We start from the raw sequence: 15508 nt of genomic DNA on the forward strand, positions 1-15508 counted from the left end.
AAAATGTGAATTTATCAAGTTTTTGCGAAAGGTTTATTGGTGCCTCACCATTTATTGTGTGTGCCCTACCCCTATTTGACCCTTCAGCTTATACTGTCAAGATTAAGTTCTATCTACCAAGGCTCTGCCCAACTTTCCATCTGATCTATATCCTGCTGTAGCCTTGGACAACCTTCTTCACTATTCACAACATCGCCAACTTTTTGTGTCATCTGTAGACTTATCATACCTCCTACATTCACATCTGAGTCATTGATATTACAAACTCCAAGGGTCTCTGCAGTACACCACTAGTCACAGACATCCAATCAGAAAAGCATCCTTTCACCACTACCCTCTGCCTCCTATCACCAAGCCAATTTTGGAACCAATTAGCCAGTTTGCCTTGGATCCTGTGTGCCTCAACCTTCTGGACCAGCCTACTAGGCAGGACCTTATCAAATGTCTTAAAGTCCAAATAGACAACATCTAATCTCCTGCCTTTATCAACTTTCTCAGTTACCTCCTCAAAAAAAAACATCAATTAAGTTAGTGAGACAGGATTTCCCAAGCACAAGGCCATGCTGACTATTCCTGATCAGCCCTTGCCTTTCCAAATGTAGATAAATTCTACCCCTTAAAATTGTCTCCAATTATATTATTAAGGCTTATGGGCATATAGTTACCCGGCTTATCCCTGCTGCCCTTTTCCAAAAAAAGGAACTATGTTTGCTCTCTCCTAGTCTTCTGGCACCTCACCTGTGGCTAACAAAGGTACAGAAATCTCTGTCAAGGCCCCAGCTACCTTCTCCCTTGCTTCCCATAGTAACTTTTGATAGATGTCATCAGGCCCTGGGAATTTATCAACCCTTATGCATCTCATGACACCCAATACCTCTTTAATATTGACCTGTTCCAAATTATCCATGTACCCAGCCCTGAACTCCCCATCTTCCATGTCCTTGGTGAATAAAGATAAGCATTCATTTAGGACCTCATCCACGTCACCTGGCTCCACACGCAGATTACTCCTTCGGTTTCTAATGGAACCCACTCCCCAGCTGCTCTCTTGCTCCTGATATACTTAAAGAATGTCTCAGGACTCCTTGATCCTACTTGCTAAGGATATTTTGTGACCCCTTATTGCCCTCCTAATTTATCTGTTTTCTCCAAACAGTATATTCTTTAAGAAACTCTAAATCCCAGTTGCCTATACCTGCCATATACTTTTGTTTTCCTGATCAAATTTTCAATATCTTTTGTCATCAGCTGTTGTTTTACCTGCAAGCATCTGCTCCCAATCTACTTTTGCCAGGTCCTCTCATATCAGCCTTACCCCAGGACCTTAATGACCAATCATCTTTCCTTGACTATCTTGAAACTTGCAGAATTATGGTCAATGTACCCAAGGTGTTTCCCCCATTGACACTTGCACCACCTGCCCAGTTTCGGTTCCTAGGCTAAGGTTGAGTACTGCCTCGTGTAGTAGAACTATCTACCTATTGACCAACAGACCACAATCAGTAAGGATAGGCAGCAACACCTCTGGCATGATTATTCTAAACACTGGTGCACCACAAGGCTGCGTCCTCAGCCCGCTACTCCCTATACACTCATGACTGTGCGGCCAGATTCTACTCTTAACCATCTACATTTGCAAGTGATACCACCGCAGTGGGTCGTATCTCAGATAATGATGAGTCAGAGTACAGGAAGGAGATAGAGAGCTTAGTAACATGGTGTCATGACAACAACCTTTCCCTCCAATATCAGCAAAAAAGAGCTGGTCATTGACTTCAGGAAGGGGAGTGGTGCACACGCACCTTTCTACACCAATGGTGCTGAGGTCAAGAGGATTGAGAGCTTCAAGTTCCTAGGAGTGGACGTCAATTGCTTGTCCTGGTCCAACCACGTAGATGCCATGGCCAAGAAAACTCACCAGTGCCCCTGCTTCCTTAGGAGGCTAAAGAAATTTGACATGTCCCCTTTGACGCTCACCAACTTATCGATTCACCATAGAAAGCATCCTATCCAGATGCATAATGGCTTGGTTTGGCAACTGCTCTGCTTGTGATTGCAAGAAACTGCAGAACGTTGTGGACACAGCTCAGCACATCACAGAATCCAGCCTCCCTTCCATGGACAGTGTCTACACTTCTCGCTGCCTCTGTAAAGCAGCCAGCATAATCAAAGACCCCACCCACCCTGGACATTCTCTCTTCTCCCCTCTCCCATCAGGCAGAAGATACAAAACCCTGAAAGCACGTACCACCAGGCTCGAGGACAGCTTCTATCCCGCTGTGATAAGACTATTGAATGGTTCCCTAGTACGATAAGATGGACTCTTGAACTCTCAATCTACTTTGTTTATTACCTTGCACCTTATTGTCTACCTGCACTGCACTTCCTCTGTAGCTGTGACACTTTACTCTGCATTTTCTTATTGCTCTACCTTGTACTACCTCAATGCACTGTGTAATGAATTGATCTGCATGAACAGTATGCAAGACGTTTTTCACTTTAGCTCAGTACAAGTGACAATAATAAACCATATCATTACACGTTGTCTCAAAAAAACTACCTTTGATGCTCTTAGCAAATTCCGCCCCATCAAAGCCTCTTGCACTAAGGCAATTCCACTCGATATTGGGAAAGTTAAAATTCCCCACAACTATAATCATATTGTTTTTGTATCTTTCTGCGATTTGTTTACATATCTTTTCCTCTAATTCCTGCTGACTATTGGGAGGTCTCTGCTTTAAGCCAAAGTGGTCGACCCTCTCTAAGTTCTACCCATGTGGTTTCATTTGCCAATCCCTCTAGGATATCCCCTTTAAGTATTGTGAATACTTGAGGTGTAATATTGGAACAATGCTGTGATCTAATCTCTACATTGATGTGCCAGTGTGACGAGTGGTTTCATTGCCTAATTGTGATGTTGTTATAGATCTGTGGCTGAAGAAATCGACTTGAATCTGGTAGAAACTGCCTCTTCCACGTTAGGTAAGTTTGATCCAGTTTAATAGGAATAGTTTGTATTCATTTGTCACTGGACACTTCATAAAGAACAACTGCTTTGTTCTGCTTTATTGAACATTCTATTTGCATATATTAGTCTCTTGGCTAAAATGTTTTGTATGCATGAAACTAGAAAAGAATAATGACAGTATGTAACCTGGTATTGTGTTAACTCGAAGGGTTTTCTATAGTAGGTATAATTTTGTTGCTCCTTCTTTTCACATCTTTAGGGTTTTTCTAGGTTTCTTTTCTTCAGCCTAAAATGATCGACAACTAATTTGTAAGATGCTTCCAGTGACTCTTAACTAGCCAATAGCAATTAACTGTCTTTCTCCTCTTGTTATGTCAGCATTTTGGTATCCAGTTGCATGCATTGCAGATAGGTTATCTTGTTGGCTGTTTGAGATATTGGAACAATTCTGAATGTTGTAGTTACTCCATTAATGAATTGCATCTGAATAAAATGTTAACATCCCATTCATAAATTTTTGCGTGCATTGAATTTAAATGCAAGTCTTACTGGAAAATCTTGTTAATGTATTTCATGAGTCAACATAGGTAATCAATTGCACCTCTTGTTACCCAATCATACGGGCGGTGGGAACAGTTGACAGCATTGAGACCCCAGAAGAATGCAAGTGGGTAGGAAGGATGGCGTTTTCTGGGACGGCAGGAAGAATTTTATTGAACTCGTCTTGTATCTGAGTTACCAACTGGGCAGGCAATACAATGTTTATCCTTTCCATTATCACGAGGTCCCAGAGCACTGCTAATGTTGTAACCTTGTTTAAAAAGATTGGGTGAAGAAGAATAAGCCAAGTAATAAATTCCAGTTAGTTTGGCAGACAAATTATTGGAAACCATTCTAGGTAACATATAAGCTTTTATTTAGAGAGGCTCAGATTATTCGGGGAGAGTCATGGATTTGTTTAGGAAAAATCAGCTATGATTGAATTCTTTGAGGCGACAAAGAAGGAAATGTAGTTTGCATGTGAACTTTTTGATACAATCCCACATGATAGACTGATCAAAAGTCCCTGGACTCCAAGAGTGCGGCAAATTGGATTCAAAATTGGCAGGATGTAAACTGTTTGATGGATGTTTTTGTGACTGCCAGGCTGTTATCACTGGGGTTCCACAGAGTCCAGTCCTTGCTTCCCCACTTTTCTTGTGATGTATTTTAATAATTTAGACTTGTTTAGGGCTTGATAAAGGTGTTTGAAAATTATTCAAGAGTTGGATGTGTGATGAGGAGGAAGGCTTTGGACTGGAGAAAATATAGATAATTTAGTCAGTTGGGAAGAAAAATGGTAAATAGAATTTTGTGAAGTGTGAGTTAACACATTTGGGGAAGTGCAAAAGGCAAGGGAATATACAGTAAACTGGAGGATATTTTTGTGGTGTGGAGAAACATGGGGACATTTGTGTACATGCGCAGATCCTTGAAGATAGCAGGGCAAGTCAACAAGGTATCCAGGATGCTTTCCTTAGTTAGCTGGGGTAAGAGGAGGGAGGGAATGCCAGACCTGTATATAACTGGAGATGCTACAGGAAAGATGTGATGGCTTTAGAGAGAAAAATTACAAAGATGTTGCCAGAAATCATGAATTGTGGCCGTCACGAAAAATTGCATAATCCAGCACTGTTTTCTTTAACATAGAAGAGGTTGAAAGACTTAATTGAGGTATATAAAACTGAGGGGTCGAGACAGAACAAATGGAAAGGAGCTAGTTTCCCTAATAGCCTGACTAGAAACCAGGGAACAGATTTGAAGTGATTGATACAAGAACTAGAGGGGTGATGAGGAAATGTTTTCCCACCCAAAGGGTGGTGGAGGTTTGGAACTTGCTGCAGAAACCCTCTTATTCAAACAGTACTTGGGTGTGTGTCTGAAGGGCTGTGACCAGCAGGCCTGTGGATCTCGTGCTGGAAATTTGGGTTAGGTTGGGTGACTCTTTTTGCCCAATACAGACACGGGGGACTAAGTGGCCTCGGGTCATAAGTTTTGTATAATTCTTTAAATTATTAAAGCAGTATTTGGAACCCATTGTCTGATGGGGAGAAAGACTATATAAGTAAAAGAAATGGGTGTGACATGGATATGTAGGGTAAATATAAATTTTAATTAAATATTGTATGGACGATGATTGAATCAAGAGCTTGCTAAAATCAAAATATGGCTGTTAAGTTCATAACTTTGCTTTTAATGATCACTCATTTATTAAAAGATATTCCACAGAAAAATTACTAATATTTAAATACGGGATTAAAATAAGTAGGGCAAACTATATTGAGAATAGTTAATGCTTTCAATAACCAGCAGTTAAACAGTCTCAAGTTATTCTTTATGAAGTGCCCAGGACAGGTAATGAATTGGGCAGAGGAAATGTGAATCTTGTATGGAACAGGGGGGGGGGGGGGGGTGGGATGTGGAAGAGGGGAGATCTTTGGATCCTACTGTAGAAGTAACAGTTCTATCCATGTTTCCAGTTTATTTTCTTCAAATTTCTGACGTCTGTTGTAGACATTCTTCTGGCATGCAGTTAACATTACAGCAGAAAGTGCTGGTTCTCTGGAACAGACTCATTGAAAAACCGAAGTAATCTAGTTTAACTCATTCCATCAAGTCTACTTAGCTTTGGCTGCATGACATGGGGATGTACAACCTATGTATTGCTTTAAAATAAAATGGAACTGGGATTTGCCTTCTCTCTTAACTGATGTATTCAGGTTGCTAAATTTACTTGACAAAGACTGACTGGAATTGTAAGTTTTTTGGTTAAAACGATTTGGGAAATATGCTAGTTTTGTCTGCTGAAACTTTATTCTGTCAGTAATTTGATTTCCTGTTGAATATCTTCAATTATGAGAATTTACTTCAGTTACAGGACAAGCTTATGAAAACCTGGTGGCGGAGATCATGTCAATGGGCTATGAACGAGAGCAAGTTCTTGCAGCACTACGGGCAAGCTTTAACAACCCAGACAGAGCTGTGGAGTATCTTCTGACGGTGAGTTGCGAATGAATTCTGGATAGCAAAATCTTCATGCTCACCCTTGGATGGAGGCCTTGGCTTAATTCCAATGCTTTTGAGCTTATTATAATGCATCAGAATAAGGATGAGCAAAGTAACTGAATAGCCTTTTATTCTTTTCCTTCATCTTGGTAATGATATTAGTTGTACAATGTAGATTTACACTTTATGTTGATGCCAAACTTTGCTGCATTGGAGTTCCAAAGATGCTTTGTTTTTGCAAGCCTGAATAAATGATTTGATGTTGGGCATTACAACCAAATTAATCCCATGTGTTTGCTTGCCTGGGTGCCAACTGAAGTCCTCCATTTGCTGAGCTTTAGTCTCTTCTGATCTCGATGACATTATGTTAGTGAATGCTTTTGAACTCTACACCACATGGAGCTGGGACTTCTGAAAGGAAAAGCAATTCAAACAAAATGTTGTGGAAGCAGCCCACTGAAGTAGGCCTTGCAGTAATGAATTGGTGGCGTCTGGCGGTAATGTCATTCGCTCCATCTACTGTGTGCATGCTTTAGAACATGATTTTAGAATCATAGAGTTGTACAGCATAGCAATGGGCTCTTCAGCCCACCGTATCTATGCAAACTATCATGACTATTTATATTAATCCCACTTGCCTGCAATAGTTCTGTATCCCTCTATGCCCTGCTCATTTGAGTTCCTGTCCAGCCATTGACTGAGTATGTCCTGCCAAGGTTAAACGTTTCCAAGATGCATCACTTTACACTTGTCCAAGTTAAAGTCTGTCTGCCATTCCCTTGCTCACTTTGCCAGTTGATTTTAGATCCTGTCGTAGCCTTAGACACCCTTCTTCATTGTCCTCTATGCCACCACTTTCTTGGAGAACAATTACTAGACTTGAAGTAGAATTCCAGAGTTACACTGCATGATAATAAGTTATACATCCAAGTACGTGACCCTTTGCTGTTTGACTGTCACCAAAGGAGTAAACAGTATCTAAACAGTGCAGGATATTGGGGTTTATTTTGCCACAAATAGAATAATAGAAGGATCTAAATTTCTGTCTGTGGTTTGTCAATGGCAAGTTATGATCTGGGAAATTGCGGTAATTGGAGTTTAACTGTGTTGCTACATTTACCTTAAGATTAGGCTGACTCCAGTATAATTTCTCTTCAGATGCTACACAGCTGTCGCTAGGGAACTGTGTGCCTGTCTCTTCCTGGCTAGGCCATGGAGCAACAATTCCAAGATTAAAAACTTGTCTTGTCAGTTGTTCTAGAATGAAGCATGCATTGGACCTGGCCAACTGGATTTTGATTTGGCTTGGTTTTTTAATGCTTACATTTTGGAGACCTTTTTCTTCCCTGACTATCACCATTGGTACCCATTCAGTGGGAGGGGGGTGCCAAACTTTATAAAGCTTCGCTCGCTCTCTCGCGCGCTCTCTCTCTCGCGCGCTCTCGCTACACAATTTTTGGGTTGGTTTATGGTGCTGCCTTTAGTCTGTGCAGTTGAACGTAGAATCATGGAAGATTTTGACATGGACGGGGGCCATTTGGCCTTTTGTAGTTTTGTCACTTGGAAACAACTCTAGCCTAATCCCATCTTCCAACACTTGGTCCATAGCCCTGCACATCTTGAGCCAAGTGTGCATCCAGATAGTTGTATTTCGATGTGATGATGTTTTTGCCTCTACCTATCAGCCTGTGAATTCCAAATGAGAGTTCGTACTGTCCCTTGGAATGGATTTCAAAAGTTGCCCTTCAAAGTTGAACTAACTGCCTGTACTTGACCAGTTTCTCTCCCGTTAGACAATAATACAATCTATCATCTCCTATTGTCTGTCATCAGATTCGGTAATGGAAAGGATAATTAATGTTACAGTTGCCTATTTGGTAAGCTGTCCAAGAAGTTCTCATGCTTGCACCCACTTGTACATAGTGCTTCAGTGTTGTGAAGAGAACGGGCCTATAATTATCTGGTTTATTCCCAACTTTCCTTTTTAAAGAGCAGTGGGTTGGTTAGCTGTCCTCTGATCCTTTGGCATATCTGCTGTAGCCAATGAGGATTGGGAAAAATTGTAAGCAGAGCAACTGCAATTTTTTTTCTTGCTGCTTTTAACGGCCTAGGATATGTTTCACTGGCACTTTGCTATTTATGCATTTCTTAAATATGATAAAACCCTATAATACTTCATGCAATATTTCTCTCTCACCTTGTGTTCAACGTCAGCATCATCCACCTCTTTTGTAAAGATGGTTGCAAAATGTTCAATAAGATTGAGTGAGATTCATAGAGTAATGCAGCACGGAAATAGGCCCTTCTGCCCATTAAGCACATCAGCTACCCACTTTACACTAATCCTACCGTTAATCCCGTTTTAAAAAAAATTTCTCCACATTCTCTTCAACTCTCTCTCCACCAACCCCCCCCCCCCCCCCCCCCCCCGGCCCCCTGGCTCCCCCAACAAATTCAACCACTCACCTACACACTCAGGGCAATTTAGAGTGGCTGAATAACCTAGCAACCCTCATATCTTTAGGATGGGGGGGAGGAGGGAGAAGACCAAATATCTAGATTTTAAACCTATGCAGATGCAGGAAGAACATGCAAACTCGACAAAGGCAGCACCCGATGTCAGGATTGAACCTGTTGTGCCATGGTACTGCCCAAATAAGAATTTTGTCTAGCTCCTCTGCCTCCACACACCTGAATATAAAGGAAAGTGTGTAATATGTATGCTTTACTCTTCAATTAGGGAATCCCAGCAGAGCCAGAAGTCCCAGAGGAGCCACAGCCTCGAGTCACAACGCAACCACCGTCACAGCCATCGTCACAGTCTACACCAGCCAGTGAGTACAAGTGTTTTGTATTGTAGTTAATGTGGGGAATGTAGCAGGTAGTACTGAGCTGTCACATTAATAGTTTGAGTGGCATGGTAAGTATTGTTGTAAAATACTTTGTAGTAATATGGAGTCAAGATCAATATGTGCAATAAAAATTCACTTCACTGTAGGTTTTGGTTTGTGCAGGTTCCTAACTTTATTTGTCTGTTCCAGGTAATCCACTGGAATTTCTGCGAACTCAACCCCAGTTTCAGCAGATGCGTCAGATAATACAACAGAACCCGGCATTACTGCCAGCCCTTCTCCAGCAGCTCGGTAGAGACAACCCAACACTCCTACAGGTGTGCTGTCTATCTATTGTTATTTGCATCAGCACCACCATGTGCAAAGCAGACTTTCCTTTATTCCTGTAGTCTCCTCCTTAATCTGATTAATTTTACATGGTTTTGGTTTCTGACTACCAAAGGTTCTTTGATCCAAGTGGCTACTGTTCCCGTGCAAACCCAAACTAGAAGCCTTGGAAAGTTACTATTATTAGGGACATCACAACAAACCCTATAACTTTGCATGATGTCTGATCAGCTCTGGTTTCCAACAGGTGCCTCTAGATAGAAAAAGAGCAGAAATGGCAATTTACTCTTCGGTTATAAAGGATGGGAATTATGGTTCTTTAGTTTAGCATGAGACTCTCTATCATATTTTAATTATTTTATGGTACAGCTTAAGCAGCTTCATGCAAATTTCACTGGCTGAATGAGCCTAAGATGGAATGGGTAACTTAAATTTTTTGGGGAAATAAAAACATGAAACTGACCATAATTGGTGGTTCTAGTAGGAAATGTAACACTAATCCAGTGATTTTTTTTTATTCTTCTGTTTCTAATGTTAATGTATATTGTTATAGAGTACAACAGATTTATAACAGTTAAAGCAAAGATCTTTCATTGGAATGGGAAATTTTGGAAAACATACGTTTTTAAATAGCAGAGAAGGAAGGGCGGAGAGAGAACAAAGTAATATCTGTGATAGGATGGGGACCAAAAGAAAATGAGTGTCAACTGAGAGGGTGGTGAATGCTTGTTAATGATAGCTAAAGTGTCTGGAGGAGGTATAAACAGAGGGTGAATAGAGAAGAGAAACCAAAAAAGTGCTAGAACTGTGAGGTACAGAGCATTGCCGTAACTGGAAACCTGAAAACAGGAAAATGCTGGGAAGGCTCAGCAAGTCAGGCAGCATAGCTGGAGAGAGAAGTTGAGCTAGATCAGAACTGGTCAGGGATTAGAAAAACAAATAAACATGTAGATGCTGGAAATCTGAACCAAAATTAGAAAAGGCTGAAAGCACTCAGGAGGCCAGTCAGCATCCTGCAGAGAGAGAAGTAAAACCCAACTCCCCAGATTGACGGTCTCACCACCACTGTGCAAGGTCAGCAACATAGCCTCACATCCTCCAGATCTATTTTGACGTACTGAGGACCCCTGGCATTCCCTGCTCTTGCACCAGAACTGGCCAGTTCTCTTTCAAACAGGAAAGACTGATTATCTGAAATTGCTGAATTCATTGAGCTCTGAGAGCTGCAGCATGGAAGATGAGATGGTCCTCAAGCTCGCATTGGGCTTTGTTGGAACTTTGTAAAAAAAACACAAAAGACACAGACATTGGAAATGGGAGTACAATGGAGAATTTAAATCCAGCAATAACAATAGGGAACCTGGGATATTGAGGGTTGGATAACGAGTGAAAAGAAAGCTTATGACAGTTATTGGGAATTAATGATGGGAAAGGCCTGTCAGAAGTACAAGAAGTATACTTTTTGCACTTAAAAGTGCACTTAAAAAGGAAATTAGGAAGGTTGAGGGGTTGTGAAAAATCGCTGGCAAGCAAGATTAAGATAAATCCAAAGGTGTTTTATAAATGTATTAAGGGCAAAAGAATAACCAGGGAAAAAGGTAGGGCTCATTCAGGACAACCTAGCCAATCTATGCATGGATAGAAGATATAGGCAAGGTCCCAAATGAATATTTTTCATCCAAATGAATACTTTTCATTGGTATTCACAAAGGAAACAGACTTAGTAGCTGGAGAAGTCAGTGAAAGGGTAGGTGAAGGTCTGGTGCAAGTGTCCATAGAGGACATACTTGATGCCTTAGTGAGCTTGAAGGTTGATAAATCCTCAGGACTTTATCAGAGATTTATCTCTGGCTGCTCTGGAAAAACAACAGAAGGGATCGCTGGGGTTCCAGTTAAGATTTTTAAATCTTCACTGGACATAAGGGTGGTACCAAATGACTGGAGTACAACAAACATGGTATTCCTTTCCAAGAAAGGCAGCAGGCAAAAACTTGGTAACTATTGTCCTGTGAGCCTAACATCAGCTAGTGCTGAGGTTAAGGACGTCTCTTCTGTACTAGAGGAACTTGGAGGAGGAGGAGGATCCAGAAGACATAGTTTATGTAGCCACTAATGACGTAGCTAGGAAGAAGAAGGAGTTTCTGCTGAAGGCTAATGAGGACCTTGGGGCAAAATTGAAAAGCAGAACCACAAGGGTAATCTACAGATTATGACCTGAGATGTGCAAACTGGCAAAGGATAAATTGGGTTAAAGAGTTAAATGCTTGGCTCAAAGTTTGGTATGGAAAAAATGGGTTTTGATTCATGGGTCACTGGTACCAGCACTGGGGAAGGAGAAAATTGTTCCATTGGGATGGGCTCCACCTGAATTGAGCTGGGACCAGTGTCCTGGCAAATTACACAACAAAGGTTATATATAGGGATTAAACTACCTAGGAAGAGGGAAGGTTCCAAGAATGGAAGGTTCAATAAATCAGGAGGAAATGAAAGCAGTGGCACGGGAAGGTGGTGGCCATAGTGTCATGGGCCAGGGTAGAAGATGTAAGCAAAAGTATGCAAAACAGTAAATCTGGAGATATAAAAAAATCAAAGCTTAATGTCTTTATTTGAATGCTGCATGTAGCATTTGCAACAAGATGGATGAGTTGATAGCACAGATAGCAACACATGAGTATGATGTAATAGCTATTACAGAAATATGGTAGCAGGGTGACCAGGACTGTGATAGCTCAGTGGTATTCCAGGTTATACACTGTTTCAAATGAACAGGACAAAGGGGAAAGGAGATGGGGTGGTGTTGCTAATCAAGGATGGTAACAGAGCAGTGGTGAGTCATGATATAAAGGCAGTGGATAGTGAATTGGATGAGTTGAAACTGTGAATAGCAGGGGAAGGAAGAAAAGAGTGGGAGAAGTCTGTACACCACAAAAATGTGACCTCTTAATAGGTTGAAGCAAAAAAAAGGGAAATATTAAGGGTGTGTTTGACGGGAACTACAATTATCATGGGAGATTTTAGCCTGCGTATTGATTGGACGAACCAAACTGGCCAGGGTATTGTAGAGGAAGAATTTGTGATATGTGTCAGGGGTTGCTTTTTAGAGCACTACATAGCATAGCCTACTACTAGGGAATGGGCTATTTTAGATTTGGTGGTGTGAGATGTGGAAGGATTGACAAGGGATCTTGTGGTTAAAGATTCCCTAGAGAGTACTGATAGAATTCCAAATGCAGTTTGAGGATGAACGTCATAGGTCCTAAACCAGTGTCTTCAATTTAAATAAGGGCAATCGTAATGGTATGAGGAAGGAGCTGTCTGAGGTTGTCTGGGTAAACAAGCTAAGAGACAGGTTGGTAGAGTATTGTTGAATACATTGGCAGGTATTCAACAGCTGGTCTATAATGCTCAGCAAGAGTTTATCCCAATCAAAAAAGTGCACAAGAAAGCTGCACAATCAGTGGTTGACAAAGGAGGTGAAGGATAATGTAAAATTGAAAAGTAGGATAGATAAAGTGGCAAGGGCAAGCTGTAGACCAGAGCACTGGGAAGCCTTTAGAATCCAGCAGCGGGAGAATAAAGGGCTCATAAGGGAGAAAATGAATTTTGAGAGAGAACTTGCATAAGAAATAGGAGCAGGAGGAGGCCACCTGGTCGAACCTGCTCCGCCATGCAATAAGATCACAGCTGATCTGGCTGTGGGCTCAGATTGACCGACCTGTCTTTTCCCCATAACCCTTAGTTCCCCTACTATGCAAAATTCTACCTGACTGTGTCTTAATTATGTTTAATGATGTAGCCTCTACTGCTTCCCTGGGCAGAGAATTCTACAGATTCACTACTCTGGAAAAGCAGATCCTCCTCATCTCTGTCCTAAATCTTGAGGCATGTCCCCAAGTTCTAGTCTCACCTACCAGTGGAAACAACCTTCCTACCTCCACCTTATCTATCCCTTTCATAACTTTATATGTTTCTACAAAATCCCCTCTCATTCTTCTGAATTACAGGGAGTATAGCCCCAAGGACTCAATCTCTCCTCATAGGCTAACCGTCCTCATCTCTGGAATCAACCCGGTGAACCTCCTCTGCACCGCCTCCAAAGCCAGTAGTATATCTTTCCTCAAGTAAGGAGATCAGAGCTGCACGCAGTGCTCCAGGTGTGGCCTCACCAGTACCCTGTACAGTTGCAGCATAACCTCCCTGCTCTTAAATTCAATTCAATCCCTCTGGCAATGAAGGCCAACATTCCATTTGCCTTCTTGATAACCTATTACACCTGCAAACCAACCTTTTGCGATTCATGCACAAGCACTCCCAACTCCTCCTGCACAACAGCATGCTGCAATCCATCACCATTTAAATAATAATCTGATCTATTTTTCCTTCCAAAGTGGATGACCTCGCATTTACTAATATTGTACTCCATCCGCCAGACCCTTGCCCACTCACTGAACCTATCTATATCTCTTTGCAGACTCTCCGTCCTCTGGACGATTTACTTTTTCACTCAATTTAGTGTCATCAGCAAACTTGGATACGCTACACTCGGTCTCCTCCTCCAAATCGTTAATGTATATCATGAACAGTTGCAGGCCCAGCACTGACCCCTGTGGCACCCCACTCACCACTGATTGCCAACTTGAGAAACACCCATTTATCCCAACTCTCTGCCTTCTATTGGTTAACCAATCCTCTATCCATGCTGATACATTCCCCCCAACTCAATGCATCCTTATGGATGTCTTTTATGTGACACCTTATCGAATGCCTTCTGGAAATCCAAGTACACAACATCCACCTGTTCCCCTCTGTTCACTGCGCTCATTATATCCTCAAAATAACTCCAGTAATTTTGTCAAACAGGACCTGCCCTTCCTGAATCCATGCTATGTCTGCCTGATGGAACCAATTCTATGCAGATGTCTCGCTATTTCTTCCTTAATGATAGCTTCAAGCATTTTCCCGACTACAGACGTTAAGCTAACTGGCCTATAGTTACCTGCCTTTTGCTCGCATCCTTTTTTTAAAAATACTGGCATGACTGTCTTCCAATCCGCTGGGATGGGCCAAGGTTCCAGAGAATTTTGGTAAATTATCACAAAAGCTTCTACTATAACTTCTGCCATTTCTTTCAGTACCCTGGGATGTATCCCATCAGGACCGGGGACTTATCTACCTTTAGGCTCACTAGTTTGCTCATCACTACCTCTTTAGTGACAGTGATTGTATCATGGTCCTCACCTCCCATCGCATCCATAGCATCTCTCTTTGGCATGTTAGATGTGTCCTCCACCGTGAAGACTGACATGAAATAGTCGTTCAAGGCCTCGGCCATTTCCACACTGCCCAATGTTAATTCCCCCTTCTCATCTTCCAAGGGACCTACGTTCACTTTAGCTACCCCTTTCTGCTTTATATAATTATAAAAACTTTTACTATCTGTTTTTATATTTTGTGCTAGTTTACTTTCATAATCTATCTTCCCTTTCCTTATTGTTTGCTTCGTGGTTCTTTGTTGCTTTTTAAAGTTTTCCCAGTCTTCCAGTTTCCCACTACTCTTGGCGACTTTGTATGCATGAGCTTTTAGCTTGATGCTTTCTATTATTTCCTTAGTTACCTAAGGCTGGCTCTCCCCACCCTTCCTCTCCTTGCTTTTAACTGGAATATACTTTCGTTGAGTGCCATGAAAAATCTCATTGAAAGTCTTCCACTGTTCCTCAAGTGTCCCACCATATAGCTTATGTTTCCAGTCTATGCTAGCCAACTCCTCTCTCAACCCATCGTAGTCTCCCTTGTTTAGGCATAATACACTGGTTTTAGATCAAACTATTGGACCTTCCACTTGTATGAGAAATTCAGTCAGACTATGATCACTCTTTCCAAAGGGTCCCAAACTACAAGATCATTAATTTTACCTGTCTCATTGCACAGGACCAGATCTAAGATAGCATATTCCCTTGTAGGTTCACTAACATGCTGTTCAAGAAAGCTATCACAGATGTATTCTATGAAGTCTTCCTCAAGACTGCCTCAACCAACTTGACTTGCCCAATCTATGTGGAAGTTAAAGTCCCCCATGACAACTGCCATTCCATTCTTGCATGAATCAAATATTTCTCGGCTTATTGCCTGTGTCACTGTAATGTTATTATTCAGTGGCCTATAGACAACTCCCACTAGTGATCTTTTTTCCTTTACTATTTCTAATCTCTACTCAGATGGCCTCAACATTCTGCTCTCTAGATCTTATATCGTCTCTCACTATTGCCCTGCTCTCCTCCTTAATTAAGAGCGCTACCCCACCTCCCTTACCTTCCTG

The 15508-nt window shown here is 41.6% G+C and overlaps 1 protein-coding gene across 1 annotated transcript in view; it reads left to right on the forward strand.

Annotated features, from left to right (window-relative positions):
- The window catches only part of LOC127582552 (UV excision repair protein RAD23 homolog B-like), a 53480-nt gene that overhangs the window by 21164 nt on the left and 16808 nt on the right, over positions 1–15508 (forward strand). Inside the window, exons 5-8 of the mRNA XM_052037905.1 lie at positions 2927–2982; positions 5880–6007; positions 8754–8847; positions 9055–9182. Of these exons, the coding sequence (XP_051893865.1) occupies positions 2927–2982; positions 5880–6007; positions 8754–8847; positions 9055–9182 (406 nt within the window). The remainder of the gene's footprint in view (positions 1–2926; positions 2983–5879; positions 6008–8753; positions 8848–9054; positions 9183–15508) is intronic.

Source organism: Pristis pectinata, chromosome 24 (assembly GCF_009764475.1).
Source record: "Pristis pectinata isolate sPriPec2 chromosome 24, sPriPec2.1.pri, whole genome shotgun sequence".
Taxonomy (NCBI): Eukaryota; Metazoa; Chordata; class Chondrichthyes; order Rhinopristiformes; family Pristidae; genus Pristis; species Pristis pectinata.